A 26,240-nucleotide genomic window follows, 5' to 3' on the forward strand; every position below is an offset into this window, starting at 1 on the left:
CTATCATCAGATTCACTGTCAGATAAAGATTTTATTTTTATTCCATCTTTTTCTTTACCAGCTTTTTGAGAATTGAGAAATGCCTCAATTAACTCCAGACAATCTAAATTTTCTTTAGGTTCCCAAGTATTGTCTGCATCTGTAAATTCATTCCACTTCAGGAAATACTCCACCTTCCCATTCACTACATGTCAGCCCAGTAGTTTTTCTACTACAAATTCTTCAGATTCTGCTTCTTCAACTTTTTTTTAAATTGGAATATAAATGCTTTACACTCTTGTACCAGCTTTTGAGGTACACCAAAGTGAATCAGCTGTTTTTATACATACATCCCCATATCCCCTCCTTCCCACGACTCCCTCCCACCCTCCCTGTCCTGGCCCTCTAAGGCATCACCCATCATCGAGTTGATCTCCCTTCGTTTTACAGCAACTTCCCACTAGCTATCTATGCTACAGTTGGTAGTGTATATATGTCTATGCTACTCTCTCACTTTGTCCTAGCTTCCCCTTCGCCCCCTAACCCTATGCCCTCCAGTCCATTCTCTGCATCTGCATCCTTATTCTTGCCCTGTCAATGGGTTCATCAGTACTGTTTTTCTGGTTTTGTTTTTGTTTTTTGTTTTTAGATTCCATATATATGAGTTAGCATACAGTATTTGTTTTTCTCTTTCTGGCTTATGTCACTTTGTATGACAGACTCTAGGTCTAGCCACCTCATTACATATAGCTCCATCTCATCCCTTTTTATACCTGAGTAATATTCCATTGTATATATATGCCACATCTTCTTTATCCATTCATCTGTAGATGGGCATTTAGGTTGCTTCCATGTGCTGGCTATTGTAAATAGTGCTGCAATTACCATTACAGTACATGTTTCTTATTGGATTATGGTTTTCTCTGGGTATATGCCCAGTAGTGGGTTTACTGGATCATATGGTAGTTCCATTTTTAGTTTTTTAAGGAACCTCCAAACTCTATTCCATAGTGGCTCTACCAACTTACATTCCCACCAACAGTGCAGGAGAGTTCCCTTTTCTCCACACCCTTTCCAACATTTATTGTTTCTAGATTCTTTGATGATGACCATTCTGACCGGTGTGAGGTGATACCTCATTGTGGCTTTGACTTGCATTTCTCTGATGATTAGTGATGTTGAGCATCTTTTCATGTGTTTGTTGGCCATCTGTATGTCTTCTTTGAAGAAATGTCTATTTAGGTCTTCTGCCCATTTGTGGATTGGGTTATTTATGTTTTTGGTATTAAGCTGCATGAGCTGCCTGTATATTTTGGAGATTAATCCTTTGTCCATTGCTTCATTGGCAAGTATTTTCTCCCATTCTGAGGGTTGTCTTCTTGTCTTGTTTATGGTTTTTTTTTGCTGTGCAAAAGCTTTTAAGTTTCATGAGGTCCCATTCGTTTATTCTTGATTTTATTTTCCTGATTCTAGGAGGTGGGTCAAAAAGGATCTTGTTTTGATGTATGTCATAGAGTGTTCTGCCTATGTTTTCCTCTAGGAGTTTTATAGTGTCTGGCCTTACATGTAGGTCTTTAATCCATTTGGAGTTTATTTTTGGGTATGGTGTTAGGAAGTGTTCTAATTTCATTCTTTGACATGTTGCTGTCCAATTTTCCCAGCACCACTTATTGAAGAGGCTGTCTTTTTTCCCATTGTATATTCTTGCCTCCTTTGTCAAAGATAAGGTGCCCATATGTGCTTGGGTTTACCTCTGGGTTCTCTGTTCTGTTCCATTGATCTTCCTTTCTATTTTTGTGCCAGTACCATACTGTCTTGATCACTATGGCCTTGTAGTATAGTTTGAAGTCAGGAAGCCTAATTCCACCAACTCCATCTTTCCTCCTCAAGATTGCTTTGGCTATTCGGGGTCTTTTGCGTTTCCATACAAATCATAAGATTTCTTGTTCTAGTTCTGTGGAAAATGCCATTGGTAATTTGATTGGGATTGCATTGAATCTGTAAATTGCTTTGGGTAGTACAGTCATTTTCACAATGTTGATTCTTCCAATCCAAGAACATGGAATGTCTCTCCATCTGTTTGTATTGTCTTGATTATATGGCTTTTATTCTTCAGTTTGTTAACGTAGTGTATCATATTTATTGATTTGCATATATTGAAGAATCTTTGCATCACTAGGATCATCTCACTTAATCATGGTGTATGATCCTTTTAATATGCTGTTGGATTTAGTTTGCTAGTATTTTGTGGAGGATTTTTGTATCTGTGTTCATCAGTGATATTGCCCTGTGATTTTCTTTTTTTGCGATGTCTTTAATTTTTGGTATCAGGGTGATGGTGGCCTTGTAGAATGAGTTTGTTCATTCCTTCCTGTGCAATGTTTGGGAAGATTTTCAGAAGGATAGGTGTTAACTCTTCTCTAAATATTTGCTAGAATTCACCTGTGAAGCCATCTGGTCCTGGACTTTCACTTGTTGGAAGTTTTTTAGTCACAGTTTCAATTTCAGTACTTGTTATTGGTCTGTTCATATTCTCTATTTCTTCCTGGTTCAGTCTTGGAAGGTTGTGCTTTTCTAGGAATTTGTTGATTTCTTCTAGGTTGTCCATTTTATTGGCTTACAGTTGTTTGTAGTAGTTTTTATGATCCTTTGTATTTCTGTGGTGTCAGTTTTAACTTCTTTTTAATTTCTAATTTTATTGATTTGAGTTCCCTCCTGTTTTGTCTTGATGAGTCTGACTAAAGGGTTATCAATTTTGTTTTTCTCAAAGAACCAGCTCTTAGTTTCATTGCTCTTAGCTATTGTTTTCTTTGTCTCTATTTCATTTATTTCTGCTCTGATCTTTATGATTTCTTCCCTTCTGCTAACTTTGGATTTTGTTTGTTCTTCTTTCTCTAGTTGCTTTAGGTGTAAAGTTAGGTTGTTTATTTGAAGTCTTTCTTCTTTTCTGAGGTAAGAGTATGTTGCTATTAACTTCCCTCTTAGAATTGCTTTTGCTATGTCGCATAGGTTTTGATCCTCAAGTTTTCATTGTCATTTGTCACTAGGTATTTTTTATTCCCTCTTTGATTTCTTCAATGATCCATTGGTTGTTTAGTAACAGTGTTTAGCCTCCACGTGTTTGTGTCTTTTACAGTTTTTTTCCTGTAATTGATTTCTAATCTCATAGCATTGTGGTACTAAAAGATGCTTGAATTGATTTCAATTTTCTTAAACGTATTGAAGCTTGATTTGTGACCCAAGATGTAATCTATCCTGGAGAATATTCCATGTGCACTTGAGAAGAAAGTGTTTTCTGCTACTTTCAGATGAAATGTCTTGTAAATATAAATTCAGTCTATCTGGTTTAATGTGTCATTTAAGGCTTGTGTTTCCTTATTTATTTTCTGTCTGAGTGATCTGTCCATTGGTGTAAGTGGGGTGTTCAAGTACACCACTATGATTCTGTTACCTTTTTATGGCTGTTAGCATTTGCCTTGTATATTGAGGTACTCCTATGTTGGATGCATATATATTTACAATTGTTATATCTTCTTCTTGGATTGATCCCTTGATCATTATGTAATGTCCTTTCTTGCCTCTTGTAACAGTTTTTATTTTAAAGTCTATTTTGTCTGATATCAGTACTCCAGCTTTCTTTAGATTTCCATTTTCATGGAATATCTTTTTCCATCCCCTCACTTTCAGTCTGTATGTGTCCCTAGGTCTGAAGTCGGTCTCTTGTAGACAGCATATGTGCGGGTCTTGTTTTTGTATCCATTCAGCCAGTCTATGTCTTTTGGTTTGAGTATTTAATCCATTTACATTTAAGGTAATTATCAATATGTACATTCTTATTGCCATTTTCTTAATTGTTTTGGGTTTGATTTTGTTGGTCTTTTCTCTTCCCTTCCTCTTTTATTCTCTTCTCTTGTGGTTTGATGACCATCTTTAGTGTTGTGTTTGAGTTGCTTTTTCTTTTTTATGTGTGTTTCTATTGTAGCTTTTTGGTTTCCATCTCTCATGAGGTTTTGATATAGCAATTTGTGTACATACAAGGTTGTTTGAAGCTGCTGGTCTCTTAATTTCAAATGCAATTTCCATATCCTACATTCATACTCTTCTCATGGTTGCTGGTTTTTATATCATATTTGTATGGGGGTGATTTCCTACTTTTACTGTATGTTTGCCTTTACCAGTGAGCATTCCCATTTGTGATTTTCTTGTTTCTGATTGTAACCTCTTTTTTCCCCCTTACCTAGAGAAATGTGTTTAGCATTTGTTGTAGAGCTGGCTTGGTGATGCTGAATAGCTTTTGCTTGTCTGTGAAGCTTTTGATTTCTCCATCAAATCCGAATGAGAGCCTTGCTGGGTAGTGTATTCTTGATTGTGGGTTTTTCCCTTTCATCACTTTAAATATTTCATGCCACTCCCTTCGGTCCTGCAGAATTTCTGCTGAAAAAATAACTGATACCCTTATGGGGATTCCCTTTTGTGTTATTTGTTGCTTTTCTCTTGTTGCTTTTAAGATTTTTCTTTGTATTTACATTTTGTTAGTTTGATTAATATGTGTCTTGGAATGTTCCTCTTTGGGTTTATCCTGTATTGGACTCTCTGTGCTTCCTGGACTGGGTGACTATTTCCTTTCCCATGTAGGGAAGTTTTTGATTATAGTCTCTTCAAATATTTTCTCAGGCCCTTTCTCTTTCTCTTCTTCTTCTGGGACCCATATAAAGTGAATGTTGGTGCCTTTAATGTTGTCCCAGAGGTCTTTGAGACTGTCTTCATTTCTTTTCTTCTTTATGAAATTTTATTGAGATATAATTGACATACAATAAACTGCGTATATTGAAAGTGAACAGTTTGATATTGTTTTTCTTATTAGTAATGTGTATATGGCAATCCCAATCTTCCAATTCATCCCACCCCAACCCTCCCCCCTTTTCCCCTTTGGTGTCCATATGTTTGTTCTCTATATCTGTGTCTCTATTTCTGCCTTGCAAATTGGTTGATCTGTTCCATTTTTCTAGATTCTGCATATATTCATTAATACATGATATTTGTTTTTTTCTTTCTGACTTATTTTGCTCTGTTTGACAGTCTCTAGGTCCATCCACGTGTCCTCATTTCTTTTTATTCTTTTCTCTTTATTCTGTTGTGTGGCAGTGATTTCTTCCACTCTGCCTTCTGGCTCACTTATTCGTTCCTTTGCCTCAGTTATTCTGCTATTGATTTCTTCAAGGATATTTTAATTTCAGTTATTGTGTTGTGCATCTCTATTTGTTCTTTAAGTCTTCTATATCTTTGTTAAACATTTCTTATATCTCCTCGGTTTGTGCCTCCGATCTTTTTCCAAGATTTTTGATCATCTTACCATCATTACTCTGAACTCTTTTTTCAGGTAGGTTGCCTATCTCCTCTTCATTTAGTTGTTCTTGTAGGTTTTTATCTTGCTCCTCCATCTGCAACATATTTCCCTGTTGTCTCATTTTGTCTAACTTCCTGTGTTTCTGGTCTCCTTTCTGCAGGCTGCAGACTAGCAGTTCCTCTTGCTTCTGGTGTCTGCTGCCTGGTGGGTGAGTTTGGTTCAAGGGCTTGTGCAGGCTTTCTGGTGGGGGAGACTGGTGCTTTCCCTATGGTGGGTGGCATTGGGTCTTGCTCCTCTTGTGAGCAGGGCCGTGTCAAGGGGTGTCTGTTTTGGGGTGTTTGTGAGCTTAGTCTGACTTTAGGCAGCCTGTATACTCATGGCTGTGTTTCTGTCTTGCTGGTTGTTTGGCCTGGGGTGTTCCGGCACTGGAGCCTGAAGGCTGCTGGGTGAGGTTGGGTCTTGGTGCTAAAATGTGGACCTCCAGAAGAGCTCATGTGCTAATATTCCCTGGGCATTCCACTATCAGTGTCCTTGCCCCCTCTGTGTAGGTCTCTCTCTGTCCTGCCTGCCACAGACTGGTTGCTACACTCTCCTCTGAGCTGCTGAAACTAACCTTCTGTCCCAACTGATCTCTCTGCCAGTGAGGGGGCATCACTGGATGTGGAAAACTCTCCTCTCCTTCAGCTCCCCACCAGGGGTGCAGGTCCCATCCCACTTCCTCTCCTCTTCCTTTTCCCTTCTTCTTTCTTTCATCTGACTTGGTTTCACAGGGATCTTTCTTATCCTTATAGGTGTCCGAGGTCTTCTGCTAGTGTTCAGCAGGTGGTCTGTGATAATTTTTCTGTTTGTAGATGTTTCCTTGATGCATTTCTGGTGAAAAGTGAACTCTAGGTCTTCCTACTCCTCTGCCATCTTCACTCTGCCTATATTTATTAGGTAATTTTTGTTGTGTTGTTTACATTTTCTATACCTTACTCATTTATGTTCGTATGTCTTTTTAATATTCATAAAAGTGACTAATATATGTGACAAAGATATTTTTGTAAAGAAATTTCTTTAATTTGTCAAATTTAAATATTTAGATTTAATAATAATGCTTAAAATTGTGCTTCCATATTTGCTTAGATTCCAGATATAGAGCTAAAGAATTGATCAAAAGTGACTGAGATGTATTCCTGCACTGACAAGAGATGTATGAAAGAGAAATATTCAGTCTCATGGCTCATATCCCTTGGAAGCTTCCTCCACGGGTGGGAGAGATCAGAAAAGTCCATGGGTACTTAATCCCAGATGCTTCTAGTGAATGAAAAACAATCAACATTTCCCCAAATAAGAAAAACTGTTAGGTAATTGTAGGTTTTCCAGTGGACTTTGTCACTTTTATGTAAACTATGGAAAGATTCCTATGGTCTGTGGAACTATTGAATAAGAGACCTGGAGAGCAATAGGAAGTTCTCAGGTGAACTCCAAATTTCTGCAGCTATGATCTGAGTTCCACCTCCATGAGGCAGAAGATTTACTTCTGTGATAAGAAAATAGATCTGTGATAATCTTATCAGTCCTGTCATTAGTTAATCACTAGAGCAATAACTTCAGAATTTACCAAAGTATAATATATACACACAGAGACATACCTTATATAATTATTTATTTATTATGGAATCCTTAAAAACTAGCTGAAAAAAGGAAAGAAAATAATTCTGGAAAGGAGGGTAAGAAGGATTTAGAGTAGGTAATTTCAAGATGTCATCGAAAGAAAATTTCACAGTTATTTTATTTACGAGATTTAGCTGTGATCTTTATAAATGAAAGAAGAAACCATAATTAGATGATGTTAAAGGTCCCCAACATCTCAGGGGTTGTATGAATTTATTTCACATTTCTCCCTAACTTGGATGTCTTCCCAGCAACCTTCCTAGAGCCCACTTAAACTCTTTGTTTCTCAAGGTGTAGATCAAAGGGTTAAGGGAGGGTGTGACTATAGTATAGAAGAGGGTGAGGAATTTACTGCGATTCTGTGTGTACTTGTTCTTGGGTTGGATGTAGACAGAAATTACAGTCCCGAAGAACAAAACCACAACAATTAGGTGGGACCCACAAGTCCCAAAGGCTTTTCTCCTGCCTTCCGCGGATTTTATCCTCAGCACACTCCTAACAATGTAGCCATAGGAGACCAGAATAAGCCCCAGAGGTAAAACAACATACAGGACACAAGCAATGGAGAGCTCATTTTCCAGGAAGGTTGTGTTTGCACAGGCAATTTTAATGAGGGCAGGCTCCTCACACATGAAATCATCCACCCTGTGGTGGCTGCAGAGAGGCAACTGGAAAACGAGGATGGTCTGAATTGTGGACTCCACAAAACCACTGATCCAGGCCAGAGCTGCAAGTTGCTGCAGAAACTTTGGGTGCATGATAACGCCATAGTGGAGGGGTCGACAGATAGCATTGAAGCGGTCATAGGCCATAACAGTCAGGAGGACACACTCCGTGGAGCCCAGCGCCAAAACGATGTATAGCTGAATCACACAACCAGTGTAGCTAATGGTCTTTTCAGGCCCCTTGAGATTCCAAAGCATCTGTGGGACAATACTGGTAGTGAAACAGAGGTCCAGGAAGGAGAGATTCGAGAGGAAGAAATACATGGGTGTGTGGAGTTTGGGGTTAAAGTATGAGACCAGTATGATTGCTGTGTTCCCCATCAGTGTCAGAATGTATAAGATAGAGATGACCAGAAGGAGAACCATCTCCAGGTGGGGCTGGTCAGAAAAGCCCAGTAAGATGAACCCTGCTGGAGTGCTAAAATTTGTCCCTTTCATTGCTTTCATTGTGAGTCACCTTTCTTGGCCATTCCTCTTTTCTTCCTGTGGAAAATAACAAATGAATAAAATTAGCACTTGGGCACTGATTTTCTATATAGAGAGAATCAACAAAACTATGCAAAATAAAAAATATAATCACTTGATTTATTATACAGAAAGAGAGACAAATACATAGCATCAGGAAAACAGCAAATGCATCGCAAAGAAATATATAAGCATAGAATAGACATTAGATCATAACAAAAACAGATTTTAGATATATCTCAAACTCTGAAGATAAAATACACAAGCCATCAATGTGCATATTGTGAAAAAGCAACGAAGTTGAAAGTAAGATGATCCTTACATACATAGATACATGATAGATGATAGATCCATCAAATAAATTGATAGATACATTGAATGAGCAAGAGTCTGACAGAAGGTTTATAGAACTGGAGACACAGAGACAAAATAAGAACAGTTAAAATTTTCAAACAGGAAGTGTTAGATATGATTATCACTAGCATTCATTATTTTCCTGTGAAGCAAATAATTTCTGACCTGATAATAGCATTAAGGGAAACTTCTGTGATCTCCTATTTGAGTCATTAGTCTGCCACCTTTATAAATATTACTCTGTAGAAAAATCTAATTCACAGTCCCCAAAAAGCAAACTCTTTCCCCTGGTGCCACCTCAGTGCGTATGCTTTAATGTGGTTTTATTACAAGAGTATATGAATTCAGCCACCGAATACAATCCATTGACCTTGCAAAAAGTAAATTGTGTAGAACTTACCCATGTCTTTTAAACTATTAACTTGCAAAGATTAAGAAATGTAGTTCTGAAAATTTGCACTTCTGAAAGGTCAATTCTGAGGTCTCCAAAATGACAGCAGTCATTTACCTGTGAGATCAAATCTAAACAAATTCCTTAGGAAAAAACTAATAAACAACAACAACAAACCCTCCATTGAAAATTTCTGATTTTCCCTTAAATATCTCAACTAGAAAACAGAAATTTACTTCTGAGAAACCTCGGCCATTACACCAGCTCTCAGGCAATAATTACAAAGTCCAATTTAGAGAGAATAAGTGGCTTATTTTCTGTGGCATCCATAGTAATAATCAGCTGCATTTTGAATTTTTGCCAAGATGAAATTATTATGTGTTTTGAGTAGACGATAATCCTTTTTCCAGAATTATAGCAAAAGAAAGAACCTGATCCTGGTGGTCACATTGGTTAGCATTTGTCTATCTGGTCATACATTTTAGTGATAAAATTAAAACCCTGAGTGTTATGATGCCCCAGCATTGACATTGACCTTACCTGGTTAAATTTCTGCTAGTATTCGGTAAAGAGTGAAAGAAATGTGCTGTTGAAATATTCAGCGACTCCTGGAAAAAAAGACAGCACATGAGTGGCCTCATTTGCTTGATGTAATTCTACGTTGTCACAATTTTTTCCTTGTGCATTTATGTTGCAAGAATAACCAATATTTTCCAAGCAGATACCACACTGAAACTGTTCTCTCTTTTACAGTCCTGTGGTTAATCAAGATGAGGATAAGGGGATTTATGTCTGCAAAGAGGACAAGAGAGTCAATTTTTCATGATTAGTCAATACTGGGTTATACATTAAAAAACTGCTTTTGTTCACTGCTAAAGGCAAGTAGCTCTGGATTTCCTAAACTTTTAAAATTAATTACTCTTTTTCTTCCTAAAACAACAGAAAGAAAGCCCTACCTTCTGGAAAGATTGAATATCCAGCTGTAGAGTCTCTTGGAGATTTTGATGAAAAGTTCAGTCACCATCACAGGCAGTAAAAGAACCACATGTGGGCAGTTTGTAAGCTTATCTCTCCTGTAATCTCTTGGCTCAAGCTCTCTTCAGGTGGATGGTGGTTAGCTTATTTACTAAGCGCACACCTCTGGAGTTTTTCTTCCCAGGCAACTTCTCATCACTGTATTAGAGAGGGTGACAGGTCTCTAGAGAGGGAAGCCACAGAGGCTTGTGCTTTTGTTGCCACTGGAAGACAATCAATTGCATACCACATTCTAAACACACATGTATGTATACTTGCATTTTGCTGTAAAAGTGTCCAAAACAGATACTTCCACGTTGTCATAATGTATGAGATAACAGAGAGAAAGGACCGGTAAATTTCTAGGCTCTGAGAACATCCTTCAGTTCCACTCATAACAAACTTTGAAGAATCAGTTAAGGTCTTTCACCTACTTTATGTCACATTGCAATTAAAACTGTCAATATTATTTAGATAATAACCTTAAGATTTTTTTACTGAAATATAGAGGAAAACATAGGAAGAACACTCTTTGACATAAATCACAGTGAGATCTTTTTTTATCCACCCCCTAGAGTAATGGAAATAAAAACAAAAATAAATAGGTGGGATCTAATGAAACTTCAAAGCTTCTGCACAGCAAAGGAAACTATAAGCAAGAAGAAAAGACAACCCTCAGCATAGGAGAAAATATTTGCAAACAAAACAACAGACAAAGGATTAATCTCCAAAATATATAAACAGTTCATCCAGCTCAATATCAAAAAAACAAACAACCCAATCAAAAAATGGACAGAAGACCTAAATAGGCATTTCTCCAAAGAAGACATACGGATGGCCAAGAGGCACATGAAAAGCTGCTCCACATCACTAATTATTAGAGGAATGCAAATCAAAACGACAATGAGGTATCACCTCACACTGGTTAGAATGGGCATCATCAGAAAATTGACAAACAGTAAATGCTGCAGAGGGTGTGGAGAAAAGGGCACGCTCTTGCTCTGTTGGTGGGAATGTAAATTGATACAGCCACCATGGAGAACAGTATGGAGGTTCCTTAAAAAACTAAAAATAGAGTTACCATATGACCCAGCAATCCCACTCCTGGGCATATACCCAGAGAACACCATCATTCAAAAAGACATATGCACTCCCATGTTCATTGCAGCACTATTTACAATAGCCAGGACATGGAAGTAACCTAAATGCCCATCAACAGAGGAATGGATAAAAAAGATGTGGTACATATATACAATGGAATATTACTCAGCTGTAAAAAGCAATGAAACTGGGACATTTGTAGAGACATGGATGGACCTAGAGACTGTTATACATAGTGAAGTGAGTCAGAAAAAGAAAAACAAATGTATATTAACACATATATGCGAACTATAGAAAAATGGTACAAATCAACTGGTTTGCAAGGCAGAAATAGAGACCCAGATGTAGAGAACAAACATATGGACACCAAGTGAGGAAAGTGGGGAGGGTTGGGGGGGAATGAATTGGGAGATTGTGATACCAAATTGTACGCTCTATATATATGCAATTTATTGTCTGTTAACTGTATCTTAATAAAAGTTCTTAAAAAAAAGAAAAAGAAATATAGTTGGGTTACAATGTTGTGTAAGTTTTAGGTGTACAGCAAAGTGATTCAGTTTTATGTATATATGTATATATATTCCTTTCTATATATTTATATATTATATATATAATATATATATTTATCAACATATCCTTTTTCAGATTCTTTTCCAGTACAGATTATTACACATTATTAAATATAGGCCCCTGTGCTATGCAGTAGGCCTTTGTTTATCTATTTTATATATAGTAGTACTTTTCTGTTAATCCCAAATTCCTAATTCATTCCTCATTAAACATTTAATTCATTAAAACTTCTGTTAGAGAACCTGTTTTGTACATATGTGCCCAGACATGCATACATCTCTACATACAAGCTTGAAGTTAATACACAATTACTGAAGATCTAAGAACTGAGCCATAGACTTCTGGGAAATAGGAAATTATGGGAAGTTGATTCTTATATCTAGTATAATTGGAGATAGAGTATTGCAAATTCACAAAATGTTTTAAGGAATGGTTAAAAAGAAAGCCTTCATATCAAAAGGGAATCATGCTCTACACACAACAGGGTTATCACTTCTTAAAGAATTGCCAGTATTTTTCTATAGCCGTCTCTAAAGTAGATAGTATATATCCCATATTTTTGTGTGAAATAATCCATTCAGGTGCAGTTTATATTTTACAAAGAATATAAACATATGGATAGAATATAGGATATAAATACATGCATATGATTTGAAGATTACAGTGTTTATGTATTGGGGTTTCCTGTAAAAAGTATTTCTGATGAGGTACATTAGAAACAACTGATGTATAGTCTCTGTCATAATCTTCCTTCTGTAACCTTTTCTTTCAACTGTAGTGCCAAAAGGGGATAAAAATATTTGCTGAGTGTGCTGGTTCTGGGTTTGTTTGCCCTCAGATTCTTTCATCGTCCCTTTACAACTCTATTCTGTATTACAGGAGGCTGGTGCCTGAAGGCTGCTTTGTCCAGGCTTCCAAATCAACTGGTTGTCACATGGGAGACACTGGTGTGAGACTAGAATGATGAGAAAAGAGAAGCCAGCGTGTTTCTTCCTTCCACTATGCTGTGGGAGGCTTTCCTACCAGGTGTGGCCATCTCCTCTTTTGGTTCTAGTTCCATTGGCAGACATACTACTGTTCCTGCTTCCACCTGGTGTTGCTGGTCCTTTTGCTACCTTTGCTTCTTCAAGCCCAGCAGTAGCAGTGGCTGCCAGCTGTTTCTCAATCTCATTCCACTGTTTGGTTTTTCAGCTACCCCATCACTTGTGTAACCCATTTATGCATTGAAGTTTCCCTATTGCAAAGGATTCAAAATAATTTGTAGCTGGCCCCTCACTCGGGAATATGTACACTCTTTATTTCCAAAGAGTATATTTCTTAGGAAATATTTGGTCCAATTCTAATCATATTCTCATGATAAAATCTATTTTCTATGAATTTCTTTCACAAATTTCCACAGAAGACAAAGCCTTAATCCAAAGCAATAAATTTCTAAATTGGATTTAGATACCATTAAAATAATTGGACGGTACTGGGACTAATCAATATTTCTTTCTTCCTTGAAATGAGACTTGAGAAACTCTTACTCTGAATATTGAAAATATTGACCCTCCTTTTGAATCAGGATCAAGAACTCAATTACTGATTTGTATGATGTTACACATTACTCTGTGACATATGTTACATAGAAACTAATCTCGCTTAATGCCACAAATGCCTTTGGAAAATTATCGGCTGCAGTTAAGATTCTTTTCTGTGCTGAGAAGAATTTATCAGTACGGAATTGAAAGGCCAATGGCAACAAATCTACAGATGCTTTTTCTAGCACTAAGTTCTGACTACCTGAAAAACAGCTTATCATTCTAATATACAGTAGTCCAACTCTCTGAAAGTGTTTCTGGACAATTCACTTCAATACTCTTTCAATTGAATATTGAAATCTTGCTTAATCATCCATGTTCAACAACAATAACAATCACCACAAAAGATTTAATATGTCAAATCAGTGAGGAACTGATACGTTATTTAATGGGTCAAATGGTGATCTAACATTGGATCTCTGGCTAAAAAATTTAATGAAAATATATATAAAAGGGTTAAATATGTAAAGATTTTACTGCAAAGTTTGACTCTTACTTGGATAATGGGAGAAAATATCGATGAACTTATTCAAATAATTTGGTTACTTCTTATAATAAATAATTACTCAGGCACTGGTGTTATGGTTAATATTTATTGACATTAAAAATATTTATTCTTGTTAATGAACACAACTGGTTACAAAAGGGAAACAAGTCTCACTTATCTAATTATGTAGCTAAGGTCTAATAGCAAAGACATTGCTTTTTTTCTTTTCTTTGCCCATGGGAAAGATATAAGAACACACACTCTTGAGGGGCTGGGGTAGAGGTGACAAAATTTGTCTGTGATATTGTCTGGCTGGATATAAAGCAAATGTCCAGTTGAGAAATGCCTTCCTTCATGCTTCTCCCTTGAGAAACCCCTGTTCTGGACACTCTACAACTCCATGTTAATTAGAAACTTGGAGATATATGTCCCCAAGGTCTTGAGCATCTATATCCTATGTACTTCTCATTTTTTCTAAGTTGGTTTTCTCGAACGACTACTACTCAAGAAATATTTACTTTCACTGAGCTTGATGGTATTGGGCAGTGATATTTACTTTAGTGGAGCAATTCTAAAATGCCTAAGTCATGTCACCAATCTTCTTTTCTGCATGCCGACAAAAATAAAAGGCAGAAGGGGGGTCACCTAAATGATGTAAGACACCTGTCTGAATTTCTTATATCGCCACATCTTTCTCACAGTTGAGTGGCCTGCAGGTACATTTGTCAGCATTGACTGACTCAGCGACTTTTGACTCACTTTGTCTCTCCTCTACATTACCTTTCAGGAGTCCTTCCTCTATGCACCTATGTCACATATAGTCATTGTCCATACCACAAGAATAATCAGGAAGAGACAAGGTAGAAAGAAAGTTCTTGAAATTTTTGCCAAAAGGAAAAAAGATTTTCCTCTAGATGTCTTTTGTTTGACAATAGTTAAAATATGGAAATAAGCTAATGCCCTTTAATGGAAGAATGAATAAAGAAAATGAGATTATCTATCATCTATCTGTCTATCTGTCTATCTATCTATCTATCTACCTATCATGTTCATCCATAAGAAAGAAGGAAATCCTGCCATTTGCTACAACATGTATGAAAATACTAGATGATATCACTTATGTGGTGAATTTAAATAAACAGAGAGAGAGAGAAACAGAATAGAGAATAGAATGGTGGGTTTCAGAGGCTACAGGGTGGGGTGAATGGAGAGATGTAGGTCAAAGGATACAAATTTTCAGTTATAAGAACAAGTTCTGAGGAGCTAATGTAGAGCATGGCGACTTTAGTTAATAACATGGTATTGTATGCTTGAAAGTTGCTGAAAGTACATGGGTGAGTCAAAATTTATCCACACTCCAGTTTTATATTAAAACTTCTATAAATTCTACAGCCAGAGTGTGGATAATTTTTGACTCACCCTTGTATAGCTTAAGCACTCTCACCTCACACAGAGAAAAGAGTTAACGATGTCAACTATGTGAAGTGATGAACATATTAGTTTTCTTTATCTTTGTAATCATTCTGCAATATATATGTATATCAGGTTATCATGTTGTACACTTTAAATATAGACAATTATGTTTGTTGAGTATTCTTCAATAACATTAAAAAAAACAAAATATTAAAAGTGTATTCGTCCCACAAGATACAATGTTACTTTTTGAAATATAAACATACCTGAATAAACTGACAAATTTAGCTTTCATTATTCCTAAAAGTAAATGATTCAATAAGATACTAACTTTAGAGGATAAAATTTGGGGACACAGATGATGATATTGTAGAAAAAGAGTAAGTGAAGCGGTATGGTAAAATATGTTGTGCTCTGGACTGGTTTTGTTCTGCAGAATGTAAAATGGGTGACAAACACATATTTTACCTTTTCATGACTTTACCAAATGTCAATTCCTTGTCTTTAATTAAATGGGTGTATGTAAGTGAGTTTTCACCTAATTTTTTGTACATTTTGATAAAAGCATTTAGATAAAAAGTAACATTTAGATAAAAACATTTAGATAAAAACTAACAAAAACCGAACAAATGTGTGCACATCTGAGTTTGTGTACCTGTGTTTTTAGGTGCCTGTGTCACAAATACCTTTTTTTCATCAACTTTTGAGATATAGAAACTTGTGGTCAGTTGTTAAATAACTTCTAAAATTATTTAGCTTCCCTCTATGTTGAAATTCACCTAGGTCTGACCCTATACCACACTCTGATCAAATATTTAGTTATAAGAAACATTATCATAATCTTCTTTGTCTATGAGTAACAAAAGACACAAAATATATTCCATTTATTTTTCTGACCCACTACCTCACTGTTACCCATTATTTTTGCATTGTAATTTCTGTAGAAACAAACAATGATTACTCATGATTCATTTCACACAGGTCTGCATTAAAATTCCTTTCCTCTTTTCCTCCCACTTCTGCTAACAGAATTATACAGCCGCTCAAACTGAGAGCTTTTCTCTTCTTACTAGGAAAATTATCTTCAATAATAGTTTTCAGCAAATCAGGAAAAGAGGAGGGTCACATAAAAAAAAAGAGGATGGGTCGAATATTTATTGGGTCAAGAAATGATGACACAAAATAATGCCTTTTTAATAATTACCCTTTCTCCTCCTCTGTGAAAACCCAGTAATTAAAAAAAAATCTGAGTTTATTTCAAATATTATAAGTAAATGGTAATAATATTTCCCTCAATTGAATTTCGTATTCATTTTTCTCTTTCACAATAACAGACTAATGGAACAAAACAATGAAATATCTGGGGGAGATTTTATTTTTCTTGGATTCTCAGACCAGCCTCAATTGGAGGTCATCCTTTTTGTGGTAGTTTTGATAACCTATCTTTTGTCCCTCCTGGGCAACACAGCCATCATCCTGGTCTCCTGCATGGACTCCAAACTTCACACACCTATGTATTTCTTCCTCACAAATCTCTCCTTCCTTGACCTGTGCTTCACTACCAGCATTGTCCCCCAGATATTGTGGAACCTGAAGGGACCAGCCAAGACCATCTCACCAATGGGCTGTGCCATATGACTCTACATGTCCCTCTCACCGGGTTCCACTGAGTGTGTTCTCCTTACCATCATGGCATTTGACCGCTATGTAGCGGTCTGCAGACCTCTCAATTACTCTAGTGTCATGCACCCATCAGTTTGCAGGTCCTTAGCAGGAATAACATGGCTAAGTGGAGTAGGGAACACTCTCATCCAAGGAACCATCACCCTTCGGCTTCCTCAATGTGGACATTACCATGTGCACCACTTCTTATGTGAAGTGCCTGCCATGATCAAGCTGGCCTGCATTGACATCCATGCAAATGAAGTCCAGCTCTTTGTGGCCACATTCATTCTCCTTCTTCCTATGGCACTGATATTGGTCTCCTATGGATTCATTGCGCAAGCAGTGACAAAAATTGTCAGTCCAAGCTTGGCGCAAGGCTCTAGGGACCTGTGGTTCCCATCTACTAGTGGTGTCCCTCTACTTTGGGACCAGCTCAGCCATATACATTCAACCAAAGAGATCCTATGGCCAGGGCCAGGGCAAGTTCCTTACACTCTTTTATACTGTGGTAACTCCCACCCTCAATCCCCTCATGTATACTCTGAGGAACAAGGATGTGAAAGGAGCCCTGAGAAGACTGCTGAGAAGACAACAAAATTCCTAAGGAAAAGTCAGGGAAACAGTGACTTTCTGTTGTGGAAAGTTATTGAAGAGGCATAACATTAAATAGCTACTCCCAAGTTGTTGCTTACCTTTCTGTCTGTATTTACCTGCGATACGGCTAGCATACTTTAGAAAAAAGAAGCACATTTAGATTCAACTTGTGTAGCTCATGGAATGTCATGTGTGTATATGTGTGTGTTTTAAAAATATATTCACGCTTTCAATTATTAAATGTCTTTGAAGGGCTGAAGCGTATCCTAAAACTGAGAGAGTTTGTGATCTACCCAATACATATGTGCTTACCTATCTCATTAGGGAATTAAATAGTGTTTAATATGAAACCAGAAAGTTGAAAAGCATAAATTAGCATGAGGAAATTACTGTAACATCTCCTTCGTAAGAAACCCTGGTGTAATATTATTTAAAACATTTTACACACAGTATCCCAATTCGTTCAAAAAAAAAATACAACAAAACTTGAAAATGTGGGCTTTTTTTTAACACTAAAGGACCAGATCTGTGAATCTATTTAAGATGCTGTTCAGAAAGAAAAATATTTGTTTTTATATAAAAACAATAGAAATAATGGTTAAATAATTATTAAAATAGACAATTTAATGAAATACTAAAACTTAATATAACCTGTTTCAGAGTCTATAGGGCAAAACCTTGTATTCAATCTATTCAATGATGTATTTCTTCTTCCAGTGTCTTTGTGATTGTAAAACACATGGGCTCCAAAGCCAAACTGCCTTGATTTGAAACTTTGCTCTTTCTGCTCACCAGCTATGTTTAACCTGTAACTAACCTTTATGTTCCTCAATTTAATCACTGCATAGGTTTGCAGTGAGAATTAGACAAATTAATTCAAGCAAGGTACTTAAAAATCACTCATGGCACTGGGAAGTGCTGAATAAATCTTAAAAATTATTAAAATAATTTCAAAAATAGTATGGTGTTCTCCAACCTACAAATTCTTCACTCTTCCTCCATCCTTCTTAACCTGTGCTTGGTTTGTTTGTAATTGTCTTGTATGTTGTATTGTCCTGTCCAATGCACTTTTTATTCACTGTGCTGAAAACACTAAGACCAACCAAAATCTCTCTTTACTTCACTTCTCTTTAGATCAGGACCAATTTTCACCTCTTAAGAGCCAGTCTTGACTGTGTAATCTGTGCTCCAGAGAATGTGATTGGGACTTTGGGTCAAAACGTTTGAGTTTAAAACCAAATCTATCAAGCTAATCAAGTAGGGCAGTACTTAAGTATTTGAGGGTGCTGTGTCAAGTCATAGTGCCCTCATCTGAACGAGAGTGGTAATCGTTCCTGAATTACATGACTGTTGTGAGAAGTAAATCTGACTTTAGCCCACAGACTGTTATATGTTAGTAGAAACGAACCAATAATTAATGCTATTTCTATACCACTTTTGTGATTTTAAAACTCATGATGACTTGATATACCTTAACCATTTGATCTCTCTGATATCTTTAATCACTTTCTAAGATTATTCTAATACCCTTTCAATAGATCAAAGGATCGCCATTGTTTTTCATAACTCCTCTACCTCAGCATAAACTCTCAATGTGTGTTCTATGTCATAGTTAGGTCTACCTGACTCTCATATGAATATAAAAGTCTTCTTAATCGTATTCCCTAGTGTTATTTTAACCCTTCCTCTCCATCACATTCACGTTCCATTGCCCTGATTCAAGTCCTCCATCTTACTTTTAACAAAGTTTGCAAATATGTAGCCCTAAGCTGAAATGAGTTTATGGACATATTTGGTGTGGACATTAGAGTTAATTCAATGACTGGTAGTACCCGCAGCTGTGTAATATGCTCTCTGCTTTGCAACAGACTTTCACTCCAACCCAAGGAGCCCATGTTGTTCACCTTCTAGCCTCTTAGACAAGTAATGTGTTCATATCCGTGACTAAATTTCTAAAATCTCCAAACTGTTTTCTTCGACCCTTAATTTTTAATTCATAAGTTTGATTATTCTATAAAATTATTTTCTATATATAACTCCACTTTTCTAATTTAAATGGCTTCAAATGATTACCAATGTAAAAAACAGAATTCAACCTAATAAATTTGAAGATTTAACTGGCTTTATTGAATGTCATAAATCGGGCAACATCCCATCTACGAAGTAGAGAAGCTATAGAAAATGGAAAGCCTTTATAGGCAGAAGAGGGAAAGAGCAGATTGTTTCGGGTTTAGGTAAACTACTGATGGGGGATGGAAGAGGACTATGTAGTTGGTACTGTCAAATAAAAATTAATCAGTCAACCCAAGAAAGAACTGGAAAATTTTATTTGAGCCAGATTTGAGGATTGTAACCAGGAAGAGCATCTCAGAAAGCTCTGAGAACCATTCTGCCCATTAGAAGTTGACACAGTTTATGTAAGTTTTTTGAGACAGAGGGCTGTACATCAAATGACAGTTTGCATAATTCAGATCTAAGCACTATCGTGGTGGGTCATGTGACCCTTACAAGATCAAGAAGGAATGTAATCTTTTTAGGAGTTGTCTTGTTGATGCTAGGAGAATGTTGCTCTTTATGGTTGAGCAGGTGTTCCTGCCAGTGGGAGAGGTTTGGTGCATACGTAATACAGATACACAATGCATAGTGTGGGGAGAGAGGAGGCCAAAGGACAGAGAAGTTTTATATTTAAATTTTATTGTATTGCCCAAAAACATAAATTTTATTTCAGAGTGCTGACCAGAAAATTCCAGATGGGCCAGCTAAAACCACATTCCTGAAGGAGGTTGTAACTGCAATTAGGTTAGGTATGATGTCTTGGTTTGCTTTGTGGGCTTAGCACAGGTAACTCCATTTTGGGCCTGTCATTTCATCTTTTAAAATAAAGTATAAATAGCACAAAATTCTAGGTTTGTCAACATCTGGATCTAATTTATCCTTTATCTTCCACAACATGCTATCATTCATCTTATGTTCAATTAATATTTAAACACCTAGCAGTTTCTGAATATTTTTCCTTTTATTAAACTTATGCAATTTACACCATATCTATTTCTCAAAATCCAACTTATATCTCATCTTTTCTGGTTGCCGAATTGTATTCTCTTCATCTGCATTGCCAGGTCATCTTTCATGTCTAATTAATAAAACATATGAAGGAAAAAAAAGGTTCTTTCAAGGAATTCAAGTACTCTATTACAAGCAGAGGGGAGAGAATGTAATAGGAAATGACAAGAGACACACAGATGAGTGAAAAAGGATCAAATCACAAAGGGACTTACACAGATTATGCTAAGGAGGTTAGACTACCTGTGATCTCTAGGAGACTATTTTGTATTATATAAGGTCATGGACTCCAGAGTCAGACCAACATAGGTTCTAATTCCCAGGGCAAGTTAGTGAACTTCTAAAAGATAAAGTTTTCAAATCTATAGTGAGTGGAATAACAGTACCAGGTTCATAAGGTGGTGAGCAATAAAAGAGATAACACATGTAACGTGCTTGGCAGAGTGCCTGGCACCTAGCAAAACTCAGCACATGTTCACCCACTGATATATTAACAGTGAGACTACTCATGGGGCGTGACTGAAACAGAAGGCAGTAATTTTATTCCTTATTCATCCTGCCCATACCATGTAGCAGGTCTTTCCTTTCTCCTGGATTGTATCTTTAGAATGTCCCATAATCTTTTTGGTCATTTACAAATAGTAAAGATGTCCTCTTTTAGTAATAAAGTATTCTCACATTAGTAATTAAAACATCCACTATTGGGCAACACTTAATTTACATTTAAAGATTCCGTGTTTCCCAAGTTTGAGCCTTTTTACATTTTAGACATTTCAGTGGGGATTGGGTGAGGGAAGAGTCCCTACTTTCCATCTTGTGCATCTTCCTCTGTGCCTCTAGCTTGATAAGTGCAGTTTCAGAACTTGCCCGAGGGAAAAGAGAAGTTAGGCAGAAAATTTAGTTGACTCTGTAACCAAAGACTGCTTTTCAGTTTCTCAGATTTATGTATTTTTAGTCAATTATCAGGCAATTATAAATGTGAGGTCATCTGGTTAACTTCATCAGTTATCAGGAGAGTACAAATTGAAATCATGACATATACCACCAAATTGGCTAAAATTAAAAGGTCAGGAAGTATGAAGACATGAGACAACAGAATATATTTGTAAATATGTATGTGCTTACATGTATAATATAGGTTATATGTTTGGAAATTTAACATGAATCTGGCAGAAATGAGAAAACAACTCAATGTAGGGTGTTAAGAGGGCAAAACTTAAATATCTTTGTGGTTTGGCCTAGATGGAAAGGAAAGTGAAAAATCAGAGGGGCAAAACTATCAGTTTCAGAATCATCTCATGGGACAGTTCTTCGGATACTACTCAGCCTGATGTTAATTGCCACATTGGGAGAATTGTGTCCCTGAATTTTTCCAGATTTAGTGTCCTGTGTCCTGTCCCAGTCTCTCCTGACTTGCTAATCTTCAGGGAGCTCCATCTCAAATAACAGTCCCTATAATCGGTACATGGGACATGGGTACTGTCTTGTCACTTCAAGGTAATAATAATTTGAACCCTATGGCGTAAAGTTCTTTTCCATATTACCGTAAGTGTAGCAGCATGCTAAAAAAAGTCTGGAAAAGTTCCTGTCTTTTAGCTTATTTACTTCTATTGATGCCTTGATTTTATATCTATACATACCATGCTTGTGACTCAACTTTTAATGGTAAATTGAGATTCTGATTAAATTGATGTTCCTCTGGGTGAGGAGAGATCATATAGTAAACGTATGATGATAAATTTTTCATCACAGTGGAATAGAATCCTTCTACAGGCCTAAAGTAAACATACTCTTATAACTATCCTTGTAAATAAGGAACCAGCTCATGACTGTGAATTGATCTTCATGGCATTTCTGTTGAAGTATTGTGTTGTATGTGTATGTGTGTGGGGGTGGGTTAAAACACAGGTGAAATTCTCATTCAACTGAGAGGATAAGGCAGCAACCTACACTCTGCATTAAAGAGAATCGAACAGGTGACATGGGTCTGGCTGTTTCTTATCCCTTTGATAAGAAAAAGGAATACTTTTTACGGTAAGTAAATGGAGAGCAATTGACTATGAATAATAGAATGGAAGGAATTAAGCATGTACGTGGGTATTTGTATCTTTGTGCATGGATAAGAATATATATAATTGTGAGTGTGTTTATAAGAAAAACATGTCTATATAATATCAACTAGTTTGTTCCTTAGTGGTCCTTTTGTAGTCTCATTTTACTATTATTTGCTTTTGCTACTTTGAGAGATCACTCAGTGACTTCATGCTGCTGTTGAAAGTCCAGATCCCCCACCTGACCCTTCCCTCGACTTCATTTCCTTTCCTCTGGGCTCTGCTAAGTATCATTTGTACATAAGTTAAATTAATATATCTATCATTGAGAATAGATTTTACTTCCATGATTAATTTTCACAAGTAATAAAACAATTTTAGGATATATAGTTATCAGGGAAGAATTTTGAAACCTAAGTGATTTTCATCGATGACATGTGAAAGGACCTGTTTGTCTTAAACATGAAATACAGTTACGGTCTTTGGGAATATGCTTTGTATCACTGAATATATTTTAAACTTTGGCATTTATGACTGGACTTTTAAAAAGCCCATTAAAAATCTCGGCTTCCTTAATCTTCTTAAAGGTAAAAATTTTATGTTGGGTCTGATGTGCATTGAGGCAGCCTCTTTCATCTCACCAAAGACTCTTCCTTTCCCTGATGCTCATTCCCTCCATTCAGATTCAACCACCTCTTTTTTCAACGTGCAAGATAGGAAAGCTGACTCCCTTCCTCAACACCAGGTACCAAAGAAGGCAAGGAGGTTTGCTCTGAATATGTGCATGAATTTACATCACTAATAAGCTGGTGGACTAAATGAGTTAACTAATCCTTAAAGGAAATGTGTGTGTGTGCGCGCGTGCCTAGGTGCACACACACGCTTCTTCTTCTTCTTTTTTTTTTTCTTTTGGGCACACCATGAGGCAAAAGTTAGCTCCCAGACCAGGGATCAAACCTGTATCCCCTGTAGTGGGGGGCGTGGAGTTTTAACCACTGGACCTCCAGGGAAATCTCAGGAAATATATTTTTGAAATTATGTGTTCATAATCATTAAACATTTAGAAATAATAGTTAATATTATTCTTTTAATAGCCAAATGTTTACCATTTTATAGGAAAAATAACCTCTGTAATCTTCAGAAGTAGGCTGTCATTTATATAATGAAAATCCTGGGGAAAAAATGCCCACCTCATAATTATAGTTGAGATGTGAATTGAATGTTATACTATAACATATTAATAATATATAACATATTAATATATGTTATTTACATATATTAAAATATCAGCATTATTGTTATTTGAGTGATTTGTCATAAGCTAGAAATTAATCAAATGCATTTTTTTCTTCTGATATTCTTTTTTCCTACGGTAAATTTTAACTCACCTTTTTATAGCTATCTCTCAAAAAAATTCTTTCTTCTACAATTAGCCTTCATGTGCCTCTTTGTACAGAGTCTGGTCCTTAATGTCATTTGCTGCAGCTTCTGAAGGACACTGCCAACATTTATTCTATGGGGAACTGTAATATCTCTGAGAGTCAGCTTTTCAAAGAGTAATTTTAAAGGGTTGATGTTGTGACCAGAGGCCAACATATTAGCCTTTCTCTAAATTCTTACAATGTTATCCTCCTTTTTGTAAACAGTGTGATGGGCACGAATAGCAGCAGTATTGAAGAAGGCTTCATCCTGGTGGGCTTCTCTGATCAGCCCAATCTGGAAAAGATACTCTTCGTGGTTGTGTTGGTATCGTATCTCTCAACTCTGGTGGGAAATACAATCATTATTTTAATCTCTTCCATAGACCCTAACCTCAAAACACCCATGTACTTTTTCCTCACTCACCTCTCCCTAGTTGATATCTGCTTTACTACCAGTATTGTTCCCCAGCTGCTGTGGAACCTAAGAGGACCAGCCAAGACCATAACATCCCTGAGCTGTGCTATCCAGCTCTACGTATCCCTGGCTTTGGGCTCCACTGAGTGCGTTCTCCTGGCCGTAATGGCTTTTGATCGCTATGCTGCAGTGTGCAAACCTCTCCACTAAGCAGCTGTGATGAACCCACGGCTGTGTCAGGCTCTGGCAGGGTTTGCGTGGCTGAGTGGAATAGGAAACACTCTCATCCAGGGCACTGTCACCCTCTGGCTGCCTCGCTGTGGTCACCGGTGGCTCCATCATTTCTTCTGTGAGGTACCCTCAATGATTAAGCTTGCATGTGTGGACATCCAGACCAATGAGGTTCAACTGTTCATTGCTTCGTTGGTCTTGCTCCTCTTGCCCTTAGCACTGATACTGATGTCCTATGGACATATAGCCAAGGCACTTATTGGGATCAAGTCATTCCAGGCCTGGTGCAAAGCCCTGGGGACATGTGGATCCCACTTGATGGTAGTGTCCCTCTTCTATGGGACCATCACAGCTGTTTACATCCAGCCCAACAGCTCTTATGCCTGTACTTATGGGAAATTCATCTCCCTCTTCTACACAGTAGTGACCCCAACCCTCAATCCTCTCATCTACACGCTGAGAATAAAGATGTGAAAGGAGCACTGGGAAGACTATTTCACAGAGACAGAGACCTAGGCTTATAAAAAATGAAGCAGAACCCACAGTGGTCAATTTTTTTATGGCAAAAAGAAACTGAAGCTCATTTTGTACAATGCTTCACTAAAGAACTTTACTAACCTATAAGGAACACATGTAATCTTCACAGTCTGCATTATTGTCTGTTACTTGTCCTCAGAGCTATCTATCCTCATCAACCTTTTTCCCAGGCTTCTTTTGGGCCCTTTGTAAGGCAATATCTCCCCACACCTTTTAAATGTCTATTATTTACATCATTTCTGTTTCTTGCCCTCCCTTCCTGTGTTTTCCCATCAGGCTTCCTTCCTTTTTTCCATTGTCCATTCTATTTTTTCCATTGTTCTTTCCTTTTTTACCCTTTCCCTTCCTTTTCCTTCCATTCCTTCCTTTTTGTTGCTTCCTTACTTTTCCCCCTTTTACTCTTTCTTTTCTTTCCATTGTTATGATGTGCTTAACAACCATTTCCCTGCCTGCTTCTATCAATACATTGTATCCCTTCCAATCAATATTCTAACAGTTCCTGGAAGCAACTCTTTCTAAAAGTAATTTCCCATTTATCGCAATAGTTTTCATTTGCCTTGTAGTGTACAGTGGAGAGATTAGGCTTGAGATTTTGGATTTTAACTCCACAACTTCCTTTTTGAGCTTGTGCAAGTTTTATTAAAATTGTTTTGTATCCCTATTTACTTAGGAGTAAAAAAGGAACAAGCTTTATTATTATGTTGATTAAAAGATCCAAAAGGTAATATAAGTGTAATGTAAGCTTAAAAGGTGTTTTTGTTTCTGTTTGTTTGTTTTGTAATGTAAGTGCCTGACTTAAGCTTTGATTGTGGAGGCATCCACTTCAAAGAGTCTCAAAAAGAATCATTGCCAATCACATGACTAGATAAAGAGTCAGGTTGCCCCTCACTCCCATACCCTTAGACTCGTTTGTTTCAAAGATCTTGGTTGATTTTAGGTAACTGACAATTTGGGCCGCTTGTTTTTCTCTGCCTGCCCTTTTAATTTCCTCTCTTATGTTTTCACCAATAAAGAGGGAATCCAGAAACCTGAGGCCCCCACCTTCAGCCCCAATAAAAGGAGAACCCCAGACCTGCTCTCTCTCTCTACCCAAAACCAGACTTGCCATGTACACTCTTGATCTTGTTAGTAACAAACCTTGTTCTTTTTTCAAAATTTCCCAATGGTTATTGTTGAGGGCA

At 37.0% G+C, this 26,240-nt stretch overlaps 1 protein-coding gene and 2 pseudogenes across 1 annotated transcript; 2 read left to right on the forward strand and 1 right to left on the reverse strand.

Annotated features, from left to right (window-relative positions):
- Positions 1 to 7,212: 7,212 nt before the first annotated feature.
- On the reverse strand, positions 7,213 to 8,145 carry LOC130831482 (putative olfactory receptor 2W6). The gene has a single exon (XM_057699677.1). It carries the CDS (start codon positions 8,143 to 8,145, stop codon positions 7,213 to 7,215), a length of 933 nt encoding a protein of 310 aa, XP_057555660.1.
- Positions 8,146 to 16,420: 8,275 nt separating this feature from the next.
- LOC130830837 (putative olfactory receptor 2W6) lies at positions 16,421 to 17,351 on the forward strand (annotated as a pseudogene).
- Positions 17,352 to 24,105: 6,754 nt separating this feature from the next.
- LOC130832062 (olfactory receptor 2G3-like) lies at positions 24,106 to 25,046 on the forward strand (annotated as a pseudogene).
- The last annotated feature ends 1,194 nt before the right edge of the window (positions 25,047 to 26,240 follow it).

Source organism: Hippopotamus amphibius, chromosome 11, assembly GCF_030028045.1.
Source record: "Hippopotamus amphibius kiboko isolate mHipAmp2 chromosome 11, mHipAmp2.hap2, whole genome shotgun sequence".
NCBI classification, from domain to species: Eukaryota; Metazoa; Chordata; class Mammalia; order Artiodactyla; family Hippopotamidae; genus Hippopotamus; species Hippopotamus amphibius.

Bases quoted from the DNA above. Each gene is read 5' to 3' on its own strand.
- LOC130831482 (XM_057699677.1), bottom strand. From the start codon at position 8,145: ATGAAAGGGACAAATTTTAGCACTCCAGCAGGGTTCATCTTACTGGGC.